General features: G+C 47.6%; 1 protein-coding gene across 2 annotated transcripts in view; it reads left to right on the top strand.

The window, feature by feature from the left end:
• Positions 1 to 21,339, top strand: part of MTF2 (metal response element binding transcription factor 2) — a 471,832-nt gene that overhangs the window by 247,962 nt on the left and 202,531 nt on the right. For both annotated transcript variants that reach the window (XM_086953923.1, XM_086953924.1), the window contains one exon: positions 10,913 to 11,036. In XM_086953923.1, the coding sequence (XP_086810049.1) occupies positions 10,913 to 11,036 (124 nt within the window). The remainder of the gene's footprint in view (positions 1 to 10,912; positions 11,037 to 21,339) is intronic.

Below are 21,339 nucleotides of genomic sequence, written 5' to 3'. Positions count from 1 at the left end.
AAGAACGTTTTGCCCATTCCAACATGGAAAATTTGAGTTAGGAAGTATGGAAAGATGGAGTAGCCTTTCGCTGCACGTTATATTGATAACGGGAAGGGTTCATAGCTTATCTAATTACCCTTACTGAGTGATTCTCGCCCAGGCATCCGCCAAAATTAACAAAAAATAAGCACAATAAAACAGTCCCAAAGATGAAGAATGGGAGTATTATGCTAAATTCAACTACAGCAATGTTCGAGCAGCCCTTAAGGGTATCGCGTCTATCCAAGTAATTGAAAATAAGGCTATAAGAATTACTACCGCTGCTAATGAAGTGAGGCAGATAAGGGGAATCAAGAATACACTGCCGACCTGCCCACTTTCTTTCTTTGGTGCAGATATCCCAATTGGCCCCAAGGAAATATCCCCAAAGAAGGGAAGCAAAGATAAGCCGGCAAGAGGTATTCAAGCAACGCATGCCTCTACCCAACATGGAAAGTTGAATCGGTTTACATATAACACCATTAAAGGTACATTCACTAAATATTGAATTTTTTGGGCGTTTAACAAAAGACTCAGGATTGTATTGTTCTCCTACTACCTTTACCAAAACGCCTGTATATTTCTGTCCTATATAGTTATATTTGTGCAAAGCCTAAAGATATACGGTGGTCGCCCCAGATACAGCAAAGACCACACACTTGAAAATATTTATCCAGGTAACGAACCTTTATTGATAAAGAAATATTGTAATTCCATAATACCAGGGCAATTTTTGAATGTTGTAAACTTACCCCTCAGGTGGAATAATTAATGATAACCTTCCGCCACTGAAGATAAGGTCTACAGGAGACAGATCAAAGTTTAAAAAATCTGCATCCTTCTTAATGATAACAACTATTCCGAATCTCTCACACAATTTGAGGTAGGTTGCACACTCTACAGTGATAGATACGCTGTCAAGTGTGATTAGGAATGTAATAACGTAAACAAAGAGACTATTAGTCTAAAGATACGTAACACACTTGAACGAAAGAGTAATAACAATGATACAAATGTGTCTCAAATTGAAAGGATTCTTCCCCCATGGGGGTAGAGACTTTGGGAAATGATGTATGCGGGTAATCAACCATTATGGTATGTCCAATAGTAATGCATGCTAGTCCATCAAGTATGAGAGTATTAATGCAGACAAAAGGATTCTTGTCGCTCCAAGTTAGAATCTTAATCAGAGGAATGGAGTTATGAACTCGGGAGAAAATGAGAATTTGATTAAACCTCTTGTATTTAAATCATAGATATTGTAAGGCAAGACCACACATAGGTCGAATGTTTGTACGATAACGTAAACTTTCTCACAGAAGTATTGTATTGTGAACTGTGTTTGCTGTGTCAATGTGTGTTTTCTGATGCAAATTGATTCTGTATAATGTTTTTAATAAATTGTTGCTTTTACACTAGTAGAAATTATAGTCTCTTAATTGTTGTGTGACGTACAGATAGGGTGTTTACACTGACTGATTATTTATAATAGGGTGTCTTGACATATTTGTAGTCTCTGTTAGCGTAGATAACCCTTAAGCCACCGGGCCTAGGTTACCTTACGCCGTAGGATATATTTCCTCCAACTAGGGACTTTTTGTTGTTGTGTACTATTTACCCTGTCCCCTAAACGGTCTTAAGGGTACCTCCCTCCTTGTGTTGTGTGGTCACCTGTGAAAGCCAGCCTTGCCTACGTAACCCCAAACGTCAAACAAGAAGTCCCCTCTACTCCAAATTGTTCTGAAGTCTTAGTTTGAATATTCAACCTAACTACATTTTTGGGGGGTGCACAGGGGTTGGGGATTAAGTGTCAGAGGGAATTGGAGGCGCAGTAGCATCCCTGTCCACAACTTCTTTTGGGACAATTTGTGATCCATCTCTCAGCTTGTTCGGCCACGGGTTCCCAAGCAGATATGCAGCTGTGACACAACCAACATTACCTACCCAGGCTCACCACAACTTAATGTGTTTAAACAGAGAGCGACCCTTGTGAGCAACCAAGGGAGGAGAGTACTATCGGTACAAAAAACAAATTATTCCTTGATTCACTCAATCAAAAAGAACCCCCTATCAATAGTTGGATTCTTAATTCATTTAAAAAAAATTTTTTTTATTGATTTTCAAACAATCAACGTAGTTGAGCAGCACAGCAATAACAAATGAATAAATGATAATATATTGTATCAAAAGCTGCTTCTCACCGAGTCCCCTACCCTTATCGCAGCCCCCCCACCGGTGTGCCTTAAGAGCCTGGTCTATAAACAATTAAGGTGCATCAGAATCCAATACAATAGTAATCGTGTACAACAGTAATAGAGTACGGGGTATAAAGTTCTTCTTCAGTGATCACCATTTGTCCCACTGACTGTGCTCCAGTTCATTCTCCTTGAGCCAACGTGCCTACTGGGTCCCCCTGGTCCTCCAAGTCCGAACGCTCCTCTGAACCAGAGTCTGGAGCCTGCAATATTACAACTAAGGCCTCCCATGCCCTTGCCGCCTCTTGCGCCTTGTCATTAGCAGTACGTAGGGCCTGTTGTAACCGAAGTGTACCTTCACTCTGCGCCCACTTGAGCAATTCCGCCCGCCATCTCCCAACACCTGGTCCCCTCGCTGATTTCCAATGCATTGTGATTTCTCTCTTGGCTAACATGAGGCCCAGGTCTATAAATTTACTTGTCACTTTCGTTTTAGCTGTATGCGGGAACAAGTGTAGTAAACAAGTGCCCAGATGTAGTTCTAACGTACGATCAGTTATACTACACAGCAGTGCCAGCACGTCCTTCCAATATGTTACCAACCTCTGGCATCCCCACATCATGTGCTGGAAGTCGGCTCCCTCTAAACTGCAGCAAATGGGGCGTGGTCAAGATGGCGGCGTGAACGGACGCACCTTCCCGGAGCTCCCGCCAACAGTAAACTTTAGCACGGGCCAGTGGCTAGCAAAGCAGCAGTCGGCTCCCAGTATTGGTGGGGTGTACTCCCTCGAGCACGAGAAGAAGTGGGCTGCCGGAAGATAATGTTTTGGCCGAGTTTGGCGCCTCTTACCGGCGGCCGAACTGGAGCAGAGGCCTGCAGAGGCGGAGTGTGAAGCGGACGGCGAGCTGGTGGGGGCGCGCGATTAGGCGCCCGACCGAGAGACGGACAGGTAGTGGCCGCGGAAGAGGTGAGGGGCCGCTTGAGTGTGATCAGAGGAGCGGTACGCGGCATCCCTCTCGGACGCTACGGAAGAGGTGCCGGCGATCCGCCCGCCATTTTGTGTGTGTTGGCGGCTGCAGCGAATGTGCCGAGTGACCAGCGACCTGAGGTGGTGGAGGCTGTGGAGCGCATTGGAGGCCAGGGTGAGCGGAGCGGGGACAGGAGAGAGTCCTAAGCCGGTGAGGGTGAGCAATGTGCTCTGTGGGGATGGCAGTGGAGTAGGGCGGAGAGCGTCACCCCCTGCAGACCGGGTAGTGTGAAGTGGGGCCCAAGAACTTGGCACCATATAGCGGCTGCGGAGCGGTCTACCAGCGGGATAGTCCGCCTCTGGGTACATTGGCGCAGCTTCGGAGACCGCTCGGCGACTTGCGGCGAGGGACCTTACGGAAGGATAGCGGCTGGTGGTGCGGAAGGGGAGGCCTGACGTGGTGAGTGGGTCTGAACTGTGAAGGGCTCTCTTGCCATGCACGGCCCAATCTGGGAACAGAGATGTCCACCGTGAGGGTTCGGAAAGAAAAGATGGTCAAGGACCTTTTATGCTAAGGCCCAATCAAACCAGCAGGCCAAGGATATGGTGACATGCACATCTCACAGAGCGACGGAGCAGGCAGAAGGTACGGAGCCGATCACTAAAGCATTCCTTGAATCGCTTTTTACCTCTCTACGGGAAGACATTCACGCCTTATAGAAAGAGTTCACAGGCGAGATCAAAGATGTCCGCAGGGACGTGGATGGCATAGGGGAACGAGTCAAGATTGTTAGGATTCACGACCAGCAGGTGGACCTACAGACACATATGGAAGACTTGGAGAACTGCTCGCGTCGCCATAACGTCCGTATCCGGGGTGTGACAATGGCCGAGGACACCAGGGATCTATTTGGTTTCACCAGCACTCTGTTTAACCACATCCTAGGACGCCCAGCGGAAACGGAGATACGGATAGACCGCGTGCACAGAGTGAGTCCCCCAAGCTCTCCCTCGGCTCCCCCTCCTGACATCCTTGCGTGTGTGCAGGACTTTCGCACTAAGGAAGAGATTTCACAGAAGGTGCGTCAGAAGCATCCTTCATCCTTCCAGGGGCAAGCCCCGGTTTTGTATCAGGATTTGTCCGCTCTCACCCTGCAGAAACAGCGGATCTTTAGGCCCGCCACGACCTTCCTTCAGCAACAAAACATTTCCTATAGCTGGGGTCATCCCTTCCGTTTGATCTTCAAAAAGGATAATAAGCTACACCAACTACAGTCCTTGAAAAGAGGCATGCTGACTGCTGGGTCTGGACCCGCCTGCTGAGGCAGAGGAGACGAGGGACCTACAACGGAGACTGATGACGGCAGACCTCGCTGGTGGCAACAGACTAGAAGACGTCTGGTCCGGAAACCCCCAGTGGCAGAGATCAGCGATGGTCAGCGGGCAGCAGTGGAGGCGATATCTTCGGGCGTGGAGGCGTCCCATCCTAGCTGAGTTCCGGGCTGAGTGATCATGGCTGGGCCTTTAAGTTTGCTGTGACTTACACTGTCGGCGGGAGGGAGCGTTTTCTCCGAGCTGATAAGACTACCCCGATGTTGTACTCTACCAATCACCTCAGGATGATGGACGATGAAGTTGACTAGGATTTAACTGTTGGGGGGGATGTTACTTTTTCTTAACAGCGAGTTAACCATGGAAGAAATGTTGGTGAATGGGGGGGGTTTCCAGGTCCGTGAGTGCTTGTATGTGTGTGGTAGAATGGGGTTCCTGTTTAACCGGTACGTTTCCTCACTTTGAATGTCCGGGGCCTCAACAACCCCGTGAAGCAGAGGGCAGTCCTATCGTTTCTGGAAAGCTCAAAGGCTGATATTTGTCTTCTCCAGGAAACGCACTTATTGTCCAAAGACTGTCATAGGTTGAAATCACGCAGCTTTCCATTCCAATTCTTCTCCTCAGCCCCCACTAAGACGTTGGGGGTGGCGATATTAGTGGCCCAGCACTTCAGGGGGAGGGTGTTGCAGAAGGTAGCCGAAATACGAGGGAGATTGCTCTCCTATAGATTTTCACTCGGGGAAGCTACCTTTTACAGTTAGTTCAGTTTATGCACCTAACGAGGGTCAGGAGAAGTTTTTCCACCAGGCGCTTAGTGAGGCGGCTGCGACACCTGATAGGCATGTCTTGGTTGGGGGGTGACCTAAACTTGGTGTTTGACAACTTGCTGGACAGATCAGGGCAGCGCTCCTCACAAGCAGGCACTTTCTCTGGTGGGGGGGTGGCTAGACTGGAGGAGTTGGAGATGGTTGATCTCTGGCGCAACTTTCACCCGGGAGTCAGGGAATATTCATATTATTCTAATTCCCATAAAACCTATGCGCGGCTGGACTACTTTTGATCTTCCACATCCCTTAAGACGCTTGCGACAGAGGTAGAGATAGGAGCTGCGGCGCTCAGACCATGCACCGCTTTCGGTGGTGTTTTCCTTCCCACCTGTGACTAGGGCTGTGCGTTGTTGGAGGTTGCGCAATACGCTGCTCCACCGTAAGGACACTGTAGAGAAGATCAAAGGGGTCATTACAGACTATTTATCACATAACCACACCTCAGACACTTCCTTGTGCACACACTGAGCGGCGCTTAAGGCGGTGTTGCGAGGTGAATTTATCGCGGTCTCGGCGGCGGAAAACACGGAGCGGGCCCGCAAACGTGAAGAACTCACGTTACGGACACGAGAGCTGGAGCAGATGCACCAAAGAACTGGCGCGCCTGGCGCGACAGCAGCTGGACGCATTAGATAAGGATAGGGCGGAATTCGCGGCCCTGAGAGTAAGGCACATGTACTACACTGGGGGGGACAGGTGCGGGCACCTGCTGGGGCGTGCGCTCCGGGAAACTCAACAGCGACCGATGGTACAGGAGATTGCTACACGGGGCGGGTGGGCGGGTCACCGAAGACGGTGACATAGCAAAGGCTTTTAGCGACTTTTATACTTCCCTCTATGCAGGGGCGTGGCTTGACCCCGCCAACGGCGAAGCTTTCCTAGAGTCCAGTCCTCTTCCTGCCTTATCAAAAGACCAAGCAGATCTCCTGGACAGCAGGATTCGCCCCGAGGAGGTGATATCGGCGATCTCGCGCCTTAAATTGGCTAAGGCTCCGGGGCCGGACGGTTTTACGGCAATTTTTTACAAAACATTCTGTCCTCCGATAGCACCGTTACTGACTACCCTATTTAACTAGTTTGCAGAGACCGGCGCAATCCCGCATGACTTATTAGACGCCAACATATCGGTCATCCCTAAACTGGGGAAGGATCGCCCCATATCCCTTCTTAATGTTGATCTCAAAATCTATACTAGCATCCTGGCAGCACAGCTGGCACCACTCATGCAGGGGCTGATTGAGCCAGACCAGGCAGGGTTTATTCCGGAGCGACTAACTGCCGATAATACTAGAAGGCCCTACACCTGATAGAGAAGGCTATGCGGACGCCAGGGGAATACATGATGCTCTCGATTGACGCCGAAAAAGAGTTTGATCGGGACCACCCGCCAGATTTGGAGCAAGTCCTGATAAAGGCGGGGATAGGAGTGAAATTTTGAACCTGGGTCCTGAATTATTACACCTTCCCCACGGCGACAGTACGAGTCAACGGGTGCTCCTCGCCCCGTTTTTCCATTGAACAGGGAGGCGGCAGGGGTGCCCGCTGTCGCCTTTGCTCTTTGTGCTTTATATGGAGCCGTTGGCGCAGGCAATGCGAGTAGACCAGAGAGTGAAGGGGATTAAGTTTGGTGCATACGTGCACACAATCAGCTTATACGTGGACGATGTCCTCCCTTCCCTGGCCTCCCCTAGTGATTCTCTACCGGCCTTTGCTGAGATTCTGGAAACGTTTGCTGGTGCGGCGGGCTTTAAAGTTAACATGAAGAAGTCGGTGGCGTTGGACCTCTCGCTTGAGGGGCACACCCGGGCCTACCTGCAGGAGCACTTCCCCTTCCGCTGGGCGTCAGAGGCTATACCGTATCTGGGGATTCAGTTGGCGGCCACACTGCAGGACACTGTGCGTATCAATTACGCCAGGCTTCGTCAGACACTCCGTAAGGAGCTGGGCAGATGGAAACACCTCCCACTCTCTTGGCTGGGCAGAGTAGCTGCCATAAAAATGACCATTCTTCCGCAAATCCTGTACATATTTCACGCCATTCCGCTCCGTCCCCCTGAGGGTTGGACCCGCCAAACCCAGTCGAAGCATGCTCAGTTCATTTGGAACGGTAAGCATCCAAGAATGAAGCTTAGACTGGCAATGTTGCCACCGGAGAGGGTAGGCCTAGGTCTGCCTGACTTGATGCTATATTATCAGGCAGCCCAACTCCGGACCCTGGTGGAGTGGAGCAGTTGGGAGTCTGAAAAACACTGGCTCTTTCAGGATCAGGCAGTGGCGGGCCGCCCGTTGCAGGAGGTTCCTTTCCTCCGTAGGCAGCACCGACCTCCCAACTTGTATGCCTCGTTGATCCCGAGAGTCCCGTTGGAGGTATGGGACCAGACAAGCACGAAGCAGGACCTGACATTTCCTTCTCCCCTTACGCCGTTGCTAGAGAACCCGGATTTCGGGCCTGGGCGAGACATCCAGGCTTTCGCCCGGTGGCGCCCGGCGGGGTGTTGATTTGACTGGATTCTGACCGGAATATGGCTTGCCGGAAACAGAACGGCTTCGCTATTTGTAAGTGCATCACTGGGCACTCAATGCCCAAGTCAGGGAAGGGGCAGATCGGAAACTCAGTCCTTATGAATATTGACTAATTACGCGGAAGGCGGATAAACGGCTCATATCGGACTTATACCGCTTGCTACTAGATCGGTACTCACGCGTTTATAACGCATGAAGGGCCCGCTGGGAGAGAGAGCGGGGGCGGGTGTTGAGCAACAAGGAATGGGAGGCATCCACTATCGAGCACGGCATTCCGCCTACCATATGGGGGTTGACCGACACCTTCACTAAACTGGTGACGTACTGGTACTACACGCCTGAGAGGTTGCACGAGATGAATCACACAAGGGAGGCCTCCTGCTGGCGGGGATGTGGTGAGAGGGGCACGTTGGTCCATCTGTTGTGGGATTGTGCCCAGATTCAGGGGTACTGGAAGATGGTCCTTGATGAGATAGACGCACACTTTGACACAGAAATCCCAAGGTTCCCTGCCTACGTACTGCTAGGTTTACCTAATGCTATCACCTACCCATTGAAATCACGCAGGGGCAGCTTGATTGCTATTGCTCTGGGCTCCGCCGTTCAGAGCGTGCTGGCCTTTTGGCGCACCCTGCATATCCCCACATTCCAAGGTTGGTTGCATCGCCCTTGGTAAGTTCTGGTTATGGAAAAGTTATCACTAATCAAGGCAGGGGAAGGGGCCAAGTATGCGGAATTGTGGCAGCCATTCTTGTCCCTGCTGGCTACAGAATTTAGAGAGGTGTCATGCCCCCGAAACTTGCGTTTGTTACGATTGTCACAGGTAGATTCTTGAGACTCTTTGGAGTGGACGAAGGTGTTGACATTGGAGGTCTTTGGTCCTGGAACGTGGGTGGTGGGAGGGTAGGCGCGGGGAGGTGTGGAGGTGGGGGTTGGGGGTTTGGATCTTGTTTTTGTATTTTCTTCTGAATGCAGGCTCGCTTATACAGCACTGTCAGGCGTGGAGAGAGCTTTGTAGGTTAACTGGGCTCAACAGACGTTCTTGTCACTGTTTCCATGCCATTTTCCTATGCATTGCATGTCTTTCGATTCATGGAAAGTTCTAATGTCTGTGTGCGAGCTGATTTTTCAATAAAAAGATTTAATACTAAACTGCAGCAAATAATCCCCTCACGAAAGATCGTATTTATGCTGAAGGGCCTGGAATGTCATCAGGGTTTCGTTTTCGTAGAGGTCTCCTAGTACTTGTACTCCTAAGTCTTCCCAGTTAGCCAGTGACGTCCAATCTCCGTCATGTGGATTCCAGCACAATCGCAGCGTCCTCTCTTCCGCAGTGAGCGGGTCAAGACGCATCTTCTGCTGAAGCACTACAAAGGACAAGATATAGCGTGGGATCCAGAGCTCTTCAGGGCCATCTGGACCCCGGACCCGGGGACTCTCGAGCTACAGCATGGGTGAGCCACTGCAATTGCGCTGCTAAATAGTACCATTCAAAGACCGGCACTGCCAAACCCCCATCAGCTCTCAGGCGTATCAGTGGAATTCTAAATTCATATAAAACACATGGATAAACTGAAAAAAAATCACTCAAAGTCCCTGAAACACTCAAACATTGATACTACTTTAACATGCTGTGCAAACAAGTCAATTTATTTCTTTAGTACATGTAAATATTATTAAAACACAAATATTATAAAAAGCACCTATAATAAAGCACAATGCGTCATTTCAGCATAATTAAAAACAATAAAATTCATCAGATCAGGACATAACATAGCATCTTATGACGCATTTACCACAGAGAACCCTAAAAAGTAGGGAGGACGAACAATGATACAGTATGCATTGTTTTTTAGCTCAACAATTCCCTAGGAATAATTTTAGCAAGATTATCCTGGATACATATACTCTGTTTTGTATCTACAGGTCCAACTTGTTCTCGGGATAATGTATAGAAATGCGTCGACGCGTTTCGATGGGTATCTGGTTATTCCATCTTTATCAAGACAAGTCATTATGCCTTTTGGAAAATGACAAAGCAGGACGGGGAATCCCTGAGCTAATAAGAGCGCAACTTAAGCACATTGGTGGGTGAGGAGGTGTATGCACTAAAAGCCCCTCTACCTTGGACCTTATATGTGGACCCCTTGGACGCAAAACTAGAAATCTGGGGTTCGAGTTGAAGCGTTCAAGAATATACGGCAGTTGGGAAACTGGGATTATTTAAGTCCCTTTAAGAAGGGTGTCCAGTAAATAAACCATTCTTCGAGTCTGCAAAAGAAGTACAAGAATAAGTGCAAATATCTACTCCCTTTCATTCAGGCTATAACAATCAAATATACCACAAAGAAAAGTGAACATAATGACTGTCTTGATAAAGATGGAATAACCAGATACCCATCGAAACGCGTCAACGCATTTCTATACATTATCCCGAGGACAAGTTGGACCTGTAGATACAAAACAGTATATGTATCCAGGCTAATCTTGCTAAAATTATTCCCAGTGAATTGTTGAGCTAAAAGACAAAGCATACTGTATCATTGTTCGTTCTCCCTATTTTTTAGGGTTCTCTGTGGTGAAAGGGCCATAAGATAATAAGTTATGTCCTGATCTGATGAATTGTATTGTTTTTATTTATGCTGAAATGATGCATTGTGTTTTATTATAGGTGTTTTTATAATATTTGTGTTTTAATAATATTTACATTACTAAAGAATTTCATTGACTTGTTTGCACTGCATGTCATAGTAGTAACATTGTTTGAGTGTTTCAGGGACTTTGAGTGAGATCTTTGTTTAGTTTATCTATGTGTTTTATATGAATTAAATATTCCACCATTGATAGGGGGTTCTTGTTGATTGAGTGAATCCAGGATTAATTTGTTTTTTGTCACCACAATTTAAGACGGTTTCATTTGAAAAAAATTGTTTACTTGTTGGATGTTAGTTGAATGTCATGCCACAATTCTAGGATAACACAATGAAGCTTATTTACAAGTGAACCCATTTTACCGATGTATTTAACATATTTGTTTTACTTACAGGGTCGACATCACTCATTTGTGCCTTTATAACCTAAGTGTTATTCATAAGAAGAAATACTTCGATTCAGAACTTGAACTTGTCTCTTACATTAATGACAACTGGGATAGACTGGACCCTGGAGAGGTTAGTGTTTCCAAATAGTGCTTTTCATGAATGGTATGCTCTTGAGAGCATTGGTTTATAAAAATGCTCTACGGGTACTTTTATTGCTGGATAATTGTGTTGGTGTACCAGATGTTGGGGGCAGCAGGCGAGACCGTGTGAGGCATAATCTAGCCGTACCCAGAATGATTGGCCTCCTCTTTCATGAAAACAGAAAACTGGAGAGGGCAGAATACAAGGAAAATTCTCAAACACTTCCATTATCTGGTACAGTTGTCTCATTCTGGATGAAAGTACCTTTTGCAACACTGTTAGGGTGTACAAGGGAGAGGGCAATTCTACCCCTTTCGTAGCTTGGCTATCTGTGACTGCTTTAGTTGGACATCATTTTATCAGACGAGCAACAGCTAGCAGTATACATGGCTGCAAACATTCACTGTTGGCTGCCTATTTATAGATGCAAGTCTTTTGCTCATTACTTTTGAAACTTGAACAACTTAGACTGCATGCAGAGGAAAATTGGGAGGTAGGTCAGGAAAGCATTGTTCAAGCGATTTCTCCTTTTAATCTTGGTTTATTTTGTCTATATCTCTATTACTTGCAGGTATGTGCAAGTGCAAATGCTAAGGTACATGTATTAAAGGATTGTATATAAGATGGTTTAAATGAATTTTTTACGTCTTACAGCCAGCTGTGGCTTATGAAATACTCTAAAGTATAATAAATGTTTTATTGTTTTGAGCATGCTGATAATTGTGCAAAGAATACCGGGTCAGCATCTTCAGTTTTTTTTTTTTTACATAACAAATTGTTTTCTTCGTTAGTATTTCATAGCCCGGAGTTGATTGCTGAAACACCATTTATTGCAGTTGTAGCATAAGCTATATTGTCTTGTGTATTAATCCTCAAGGTTGACACAGCGGCAATCAGTTCAACACATTCAAGCATAGGGAAGCAAAAATAATGCTGTGAGCAGACCTCTTTTGTTACCCTCTTTCTTGCTCTTAAACAGCATGTCACCCTATCTTTCTGTCTCAACACAGAAATGTGACAGTATTTCTGTTTAATCTTCCCATGCCTCGGGCAGATCTCTAGCACTCCATCAGTTAATTCAGTCCATCTTTACTAGTTATTATCTGGAAACTTCTGCTTTGTGGGGAAAGCTTTATTATTCTGAGCAAATCAAACACTATAATGCTGACTGTGAGGCTCTAAACACTCTAGGGGCTTGATTTGCCAACTTGTCTTTCTTTCGATTGTTAAACTCCTTATTGGTTGGTTTGAGTGACAAGTTGAGGGCCAGTAATTTGACCCTCCTGACTTCTGCTTCAAGGGAGATAACCAGATATTTTCAGCACTGATGTTAGTACTCGCGTCCGCTCCAGTATCCATGCTTCTGGCCTGCTACCAGCGCTCCTTTACAAAATATCCATGATGGACCCTTTTGGCAACCCCTTTCAATCTCGCAGGACCAAGTTAACCCAACTGCTAAATACTCCCTCTAATCCAAGTCAAGATTTGTGAATACAGCCTGGGAAGTAGCTACTAATTATGCTATTGGTCTTGCATCCTTCTATGAGGTATACTGGAAGTCCTAATAGGCGTGCTCACCCCTCCTGCTTTTGAAAATTTCCTTTTGTGATCTGGTGGTGCTACTACCCAAGCCATCAACTATTTGCAAGCCTCCGTACATAAATTGGCTCCCGGGGATATGTCTTTGGGAATCCTTCAGCTCAGTCTGTGGTGGTTTTATCAGCCTACTGAAGGATAGCGCTTCCCACAAAGGTTAGGTTTTCCCACAAATATTAGGAAGCTAACAGTCCGTAAATATAAAATCTAGCAAACCTTGAGTCTAGTGTCAACAGTGCAACAGGGCAATAACGGTAATTAACAGCTTGTGTTGGTTACACAAATGTGACTGCTCTGCTAACCTTATCTCAAAACATGTTCAGGAGGAGTGTAACTTGAGGGTAAACTTGAGGAAGAGGGTCAGTAAATGCAACACTTTAAAACCCCCACAATTGCCACCTTTGAGGCCATTGCTAATTAGGACATTCTCTCAGGAACCTTAGAACCTAGCCTATCCTTTGATAAGGGTCTAGCTAGTATTTCATCTACTACCATCTAAAGATACCAAAACTGGATGTATCAAAGACAGAAGACTACCCTCTTAGACAAATCACACTTCATATATTACTGCCAGAAATATGCTAATCGGCTTAGTACATGTGATCTAGTCTTGAAGTACTCATCACTTCTTAAGTTAGAAGTAATTAAGTAGCTCTTCTGGCCTTCTCCCGGAATTGGAGGTAAGTCACAGAGATTCCCCCAGACATTTTACAAGGCTCCGTGTAAAACCATGGTGCTCCATTTGTGGTAGTGTGGTTGAGCAGCCTTAGGACTAACACAGAGAAGTATAAGACATTTATTATATATACAGTAACTAATAATTGACACCCAACTCAAAAAGGAGATCCACAGCAATTTTATAAAAATAAGCTTTCTAGTATTATTCTAATGCCAAGATGTACTTTTAAAGGTAAGTACGTTTTTCAGTGAAAATACTTTTCACTTTAAAAAGTGGAGAATTAGTGCAATTTTTCAGTTCAGCAATGTTAACTTATGGGAAGAAAACAAATGTGCAGTTTGGAAGGTAAGTACCTGACTTGCAAATCCAGCCTTCGGAGTCTGTGGTCAACACCAGTCAGTTTGTTAGCAGAAAGACTGCATTACCAGCAGCACAGGGGTGGGTGGGGGCAAAGGTCGAATTCAAAGTTGATGCACCCAATGTTAACCAATGGAGTCTAGGTGTGATCGAAGATGCACTGCTTATGGGTAAGTAAAGCGGTGTTTGGGATCAGTCTCCGAGGGTTAAGGTAAGCACGGGGTGGCACAAGGCAGCATCAAACTTGCACCCTCAACTGCACAGGAGTAGCCGGGTGCAGAATGCCAACATAGCAACAGCACCCCATTCAAATCAATAGAGGAAATTCGTTTTAAAGAAAGGCTGCAGTATCTGGCCTGAAGGCTGGACAAAGACAACCCACAGCTGCACAGGAAAGTTCTGATGCAAGGGGATGTAGGGACACCATATGTCAAGCTCCCCAAATCTCAGGGGACTCTGTTGCTAGAGGGTCCTTATGTGTTGGGAATGGCTTACCGAGCAGGTCTTGGTTGTGTGTTAGGGGGGCGGAGGGCATTGTACAGAGGCTGCAGGTGTCAACTGGGAGTCCGGCAGGGGTCAACCCACAATGAACTCTTGCTCAGAATTGCAGGGGTACCTCGCAGGACCAGTGGGCCACTTGGACCGGGGTCCTTGGATGTCTGGTCAGACACTAGCCCCATGTCAGTTTCAGCGCTGCATCCACCTGCATCTCTTTGCAGATAATCTCCTTGTGTTTGCTTTGTTTGCCGTAAGTTGGCCGAGTATGCCCAGACATGGGTCCCTTTCTCGCTTTGCCACTGGATTCAAGCTAGCCCGGTTGATGAGGGGTGTTACCCCAAAACTGGTCCCAGGATGCTTGTTTCGGTTCCAAGGAAGACCTGGCTTTGCAGTTCGGCTGGACTGTTCCCATGAGGCACAGGGTCAAGAATGATTTGCATATAGCTGGGCCTGAACTGGGGTGGCGAAGTGAGGAAAGAATGACGATTGATTCAACCCACATCTGTGACTGGGGGTGAATGGACAGTTTCAGTGCTCCGTCCATAATCTCCTTGTTTGCCCTATGGGACTATCTTTAGTCCCAATATCCTAGGTACCAGGGGTACCATTTCCTAGGGACTTACAGCAGGGTCGGAAGTTGCCAATCATGGTAAAGTTTTTGGGAAGGACCTCTTACACAGGGGACCTGGCTGGCAGGGAACAAGTGCACTTTCAATAGAAACCACGTAATTTTCCAGGCAAAAGGTGGGGGGCTAACCATGTCAAGAGGCACTTTCTCACACATCCGTTCCTTTTTTTCTGTACCCTTCAACATGGATCTGGAGCTCCACTCCAACTTTGATGGCCTTCTGCTTACTCCCAAGAATAATTTCAGACAATTTACCATGGAGCTGCAGGGGCCTCCAGTTGGGCTTTCATCGATGGCCACTTCCTTTAAGCTGACCGCCTCCTCAGAACTGTTCCCGGGTCGGTATCCATGCCGGGCCAGACCTGAACTCTGGTTTCAAGGTCCACACCACTCTTATCTGTGCTTGCGCTGCAACAGATTTCAGTGGCATCTGTATCAGAACTGATTTAGACACCGGTCTTGGACCCCAAGCTGATGTCTAGCCATGCCATCCCATTTGTCATGCTATGAAATTTATCAAGGCTCAACCCGTTGTGACTAAATCAGATGCGGACCCTCTTCCACAATGGCAGTATTCCCAAAGGTTGGGTCCCTGTTTATACAGGCTTTAATGTGGTCCAGGTTCTTCAAAATGTTTCCTGTGACTAAGGGACTAACTTTTCTCTTCCCTCGCTATACAGATGAAGGACATTTTGATTGGTCTTTCAGAATGCCAGTGGGTTAGACACCTGCCCAGAAACTGAGCTGGACTCTCCGCCTGGTCAACCAATGGCAGAAAGCAGCTCTTTAGTAGTGGTAGTTTGCAAAGCAGCAGAGATGTTAGATTTGCAACTCTCTACAGTTGAATGAAGGAATGTATGAAGGAAAAAGATCTGTTTGAGGCATATGAGCTGCAGATTGTACACTTAGCATTAGATCGCCACCTAGTGTTGGGCACGGATGATTGCAGGTTGTTGTCTTCTTCCAAGAAGTCTTTGTAGTCACGAGATAGGTGACTCCTCCCTTAGAGAATACTGCTCATGGGCATCGGCTCCATCCTTGGATAGTTTTTTTCCGCCACTGGGTTCGGATGAAAGCTTCTCCGCTCCGGCTAGAAAAACACTTTTCAGCAACTTCGAAGCGCAGAACTTCCTCAAACTTCTAAAAACTTCCTTCGACATCGACTACAGTACTTTCGACGCCATCAGTTTCATTCCGGTCATCGATGCGGGCCGTTGGGCCTATCAACGCCGTTTGGCCTACACCACATGGAAAGAACTCCGTTCAAACGATGCCCGGTATGTCAAGCAAAGTTCCCACATAGCGATCACCACGAGGTCTACAACCTCGGTCTATCGATGGAAGACGACTAGTCGACCTGCACAGCTTGTGCATCCTTCCGATCGAAGAAAACCATCCGGGATCGGAGGGCCCGTCCGCACGAAATGAGAAATAGCTCCAGCACCTGAAGATATCTTCGACGAAGAGGTTCCCCTCGTTCCCGAAGAAGACTCACCTGATCTCCAGATCGTATCAGAGGCAGATGACTCCATTCCAATTGGGTCAGCGGGTGAGTACTACTGCCCCTGCACCACATATTCTGCCCAAACTGAAGGCAAAGTTCAGCACTCCTCCCAAAGGGCCCAGTCGAGACTGAATACCTGCTTCGAAAGCCCCGCTTTCCAGCCCGGCTCCGAAGAAACAAACTAAGCCTTCTAGTGCCTCGACAACGAGCAAGACTCTTCCATCGGCACCGAAAAATAAACCTGCCTCGGCGCCGAAGCCAAAAGTCCCTTCGGCACCAAAGCCTAAAATAGTACTGGCACAAAACATAAAAACGTACCGAAAGAAGCACCGGCTCCAAAGCCGTCCACTTCTACATCTTCGGTGCCGAAGAACACAAAGCCTGATTCCAAGGTGCCCAAATCCTCGAACATGCCTACAAAGCGGAAAACAACACCTTCGGCACCGAAAACTTTGCCACAGGACGTTATAACACCTCCCAAGGCTAAGGACACACGACAACCTAACCTGGAACCGAAAAACTCGACTCCCAAGAAGGTTGAAGAGGAGGAGGAACTTTTTCGACCAGATCCTCGACAAAAGATCTACATAGACCCAAAGACTGGTCATGTAGGTGCTACACCTCCCAAAAACAGACCAGCAGATGCACCACCCACACCTGTGGTTCCTGCCAAGAAAAAGGACTGTGCAACATCTCCTATGCACCCTTCCTCTCCTATACCTCCTCTTCCTGCTTCTCCTGTTCCCCCTCACATATCACCTCAAATCTATCCTGTACATTCTCCATTATCATCACATTCCCCACAGCAGAATGATGATGATGAATACAATTTGGGTGGAGGGGAAGACACTGAAGAACCTAGTTCATACCATGTATATGAGGGTATATGGGACTTTCCAAACCCAAAAAAGTGCCTATATGGGACTTTACAAACCCACAAAATGTGCCCGTCATTCCTGAACCGCAGTCATACCCATTAAAACCTTCCCCTCCAGAAGTTACCATTGGTTTTGGTCATCTGTTAAACAGCTGCTGTTTACCATGGAGTCCCTATGCATTCTGAGGACTTTGAGGAGGATTCTCTCTAAGATACCTTTGAGCAGTCTCAGCGGTCTGCTCAAATTCTTCCCATGATTAAAGGGGTCATCAAACACGCTCCAGAGGTATTTAAAGACCCTGTACGCACTAGAATATTAAACCCTAGAATTGGGAAAAAATATAGACCGGCACCCACAGATCCAGTCTACATTAAAGGACACCTACCACTAGACTAAGTTGTGTCCAATGCTAGACAAGCATTTGCAATGCAATAGGTCTCGCATTAGTAAAGTTGGAGGTATTAGTATTGTAAATGACAAATTTTTTTATTCATGTTTTTGTTTTGAAAATAGCGAAATTAATAACTTTGTCATTTACAATGCCAATAGTGTTAACTTTTGCAAACGTGACACCTATAGCATTTGTAATGCAATATGTGTTGTATTTACATGACTTAGATGCATTAATATTAAATATAACAATGGGTTGTATTTTTTTCAATAATTAATACTTAAAGTCAATAGCTTAAACTTTTTCAAATAACTTTTTGGAAGATTGTTTAGTGTATTTTATTCTGATGAAAATACAAGAACAGAAGTGAAATATTAACATTTTTTGTGACATTTGTAATCCATCCATCTCCACCCCCCCCACTCCATCCATCCATTCCCCCCAGTCCATCCATCCCCCCACTCCATCCATCCATCCCCCCACTCCATCCATCCCCCCACTCCATCCATCCCCCCCACTCCATCCATCCCCCCCACTCCATCCATCCATCCACTCCATCCATCCCCCCACTCAATCCATCCCCCCACTCCATCCATTCATCCATCCATCCCCCACTCCATCCATTCATCCATCCATCCCCCCACTCTATCCATCCGTCCACTCCATCCATCCCTCCATCCATCCCCCACTCACTCCCTCCATCTATCCCCCACTCCATCCATCCATCCCCCACTCCACCCATCTATCCCCCACTCCACCCATCTATCCCCCACTCCACTCTATCCCCCACTCCACCCATCTATCCCCCACTCCACCCATCTATCCCCCACTCCACCCATCTATCCCCCACTCCACCCATCTATCCCCCACTCCACCCATCTATCCCCCACTCCACCCATCTATCCCCCACTCCACCCATCTATCCCCCACTCCACCCATCTATCCCCCACTCCACCCATCTATCCCCCACTCCATCCATCCATCCCCCACTCCATCCATCCATCCCCCACTCCATCCATCCATCCCCCACTCCATCCATCCATCCCCCACTCCATCCATCCATCCCCCACTCCATCCATCCATCCCCCACTCCATCCATCCATCCCCCACTCCATCCATCCATCCCCCACTCCATCCATCCATCCACTCCATCCATCCACTCCATCCATCCCTCACTCCATCCGTCCCCCCATCCGTCCCCCCATCCGTCCCCCCATCCGTCCCCCCATCCGTCCCCCCATCCGTCCCATCCATCCATCCCCCCCCCCACCAATCCATCCATCCCCCCACCAATCCATCCATCCATCCCATCCATCCATCCCCCCACCAATCCATCCATCCCCCCACCAATCCATCCATCCCCCCACCAATCCATCCATCCCCCCACCAATCCATCCATCCCCCCACCAATCCATCCATCCCCCCACCAATCCATCCATCCATCCCCCCACCCACCCATCCATCCATCCCCCCACCCATCCATCCATCCCCCCACCCATCCATCCATCCCCCCACCCATCCATCCATCCCCCCACCCATCCATCCATCCCCCCATCCATCCATCCCCCATCCATCCCTCCCTCACTCACTCACTCACTCACTCACTCACTCACTCACTCACTCACTCACTCACTCACTCACTCACTCACTCACTCACTCACTCACTCACTCACTCACTCACTCACGGGAATTGTTCAAGATTGTTAATTCACTCTGTACTTTGCAAACACCCGACCCTGTAATAGGGTTCAAAGAATTGTGCGATAAGATCTTGCTGTTCTTCCACTCAAAAATAGCTAATATTTATACCTCTCTGGAATCACAAAGGGACCTATTGGGTTCCCCCCATCTCCTGACTCCATCTCCCATTGATGGTCGGCCAAAGGACTCCCATAATAGTTTGTCCAATTTCCCTCTTCTTACTTCCCAGCAGCTAGACCTGCTCCTGAATAGAATTAAATCTGGATCTCCTTTGGACCCTTGCCCCCTTAGGATCCTGAAGGACTGTAGGAAAGTTTTGCTGCCCTACCACCTTGAAGTAATGAACCATGCTATAACTGAAGGCATTTTTCCAGCTTCTTGGAAAAAGGCAGTGGTCAAGCCTTTGCTGAAAAAGCCGACACTAGATCCGGAGATATTAAAGAACTTTTGCCCAATATCACTGTTGCCGGCCCCAGCAAAGATGCTTAAGACGCATCTTAATCAACATCTAACCGCCTTTCTTGATTCCTCTGGCCTTTTGGATCCGTTGCAGCATGGTTTCCGGAAGCACCATAGCACTGAGTCGGCCCTCACTGTGGATGTTAATAACATACGCTCAAAGGTCGACAGACTACTCTAATGGTCTTGCTAGACCTGACAGCAGCTTTCGATACCCTGTCTCTCCCCATTTTAACAGCTCGTCTAAGGGAGATAGGGGTAGAGGGCCCAGCGCTGAGCCTGCTGACCTCCTTCCTCAATCAGAGGGAGCAGAGGGTCAAGTTGGGAGAGTTCCTGTCCCCCGCCAAACCTGTGCAGTGTGGGGTACCACAGGTGACGGCTTCAAGCCCCACTCTTTTTAACATATATGTGGCCCCACTTGCCAGATTAGTAAGATCTTTTGGGATGGAGGTGGTGTCATATGCCGATGACACCCAAATTATGGTCTCTCTCTCCCACTCGATGAGTACCTCCGCTCTAAGCTTCAGGAACTCCATGGAGGCAGTTTCACAGTGGATGATTCTGAACTCACTGAAGCTGAACGGAGAGAAAATCGAAGTCTTGATCTTCCGTGGAGACCAGGATGCCTGGTCAAGCGACTGGTGGCCCCCATCCCTTGGAGTGTGCCCACGGCCCACGAAATCCGCTCAGAATCTGGGCGTGATGATTGACACCTCTCTTGCTATGGATCAGCAGGTAAATAGAAAGGTCTCCACCTGCTGGGGCGTTATTAGGACCTTGAGGAAAATTACACACTATCTTTCCCTGAAAGCCCGTAAACAGACTGTGGTGGCCTTAGTTACATCCCGGTTAGACTACTGCAACGCGCTCTACTCGGGTATTAACATAGGCCTGGTACAACGCTTGCAGACTGTTCAAAACGCGGCAGCTAGGTTTATCCTTGATGTCCCCAGCCGCTCGTCTGCCACTTTAGCCAGGAAGAGTCTGCACTGGCTCCCGATTCAGGCCAGGATCTTTTTTAAGATCCTGTGCCTTGTCTACGGGGCACTATTTGGAGAAAGCTCTGAAGATATACGATCTTTGCTGGTTCCATACACTCCCAGCAGAAACCTACGCTTCTCCAGCAAGAATCTCCTGACTGTTCCTCGGGTTTGTTCCTCGGGTTCGTAGAGTCAGATGGGGAGGAAGGGCCTTCTCTGTTCTGGCCCCTAAGTTGTGGAACACCCTACCGCTGGAATTAAAAGCACAACCCTCTATCGGACCTTTCAGGAAGGCATTAAAAACCTGGCTTTTTGCAGAGACGTATCTGTAAGCTGGCTCTCGGCTCACATATAATGTTTTCATTTCTGTTAGGCGTCTTGATGTCCACGGGCTAAGTCTGCGCAATATAAGACTGCCTTCATTCATTCATTTACAAGCCCTCCTCTCTCGTTACGATAGGGCTCATTATGATTTGCCATTCCTTGTCTCTGGGTCTTGAAGGCAGTGACATCAGCAGAACGTACACTGGACATCGGGAGGGTTGGTTGTGTGTGTCAAAACACATTTGCATTGCAATAGATCTCGCATTACTAAAGTTTGAGCTATTGGTGTTGCATTA

This window comes from Lissotriton vulgaris, chromosome 1_1 (genome assembly GCF_964263255.1).
Source record: "Lissotriton vulgaris chromosome 1_1, aLisVul1.2, whole genome shotgun sequence".
In the NCBI taxonomy this organism is placed as follows: Eukaryota; Metazoa; Chordata; class Amphibia; order Caudata; family Salamandridae; genus Lissotriton; species Lissotriton vulgaris.
The sequence above is the reverse complement of the archived record's forward strand: the minus strand, read 5'-3'. Positions and strand labels throughout refer to the sequence as shown.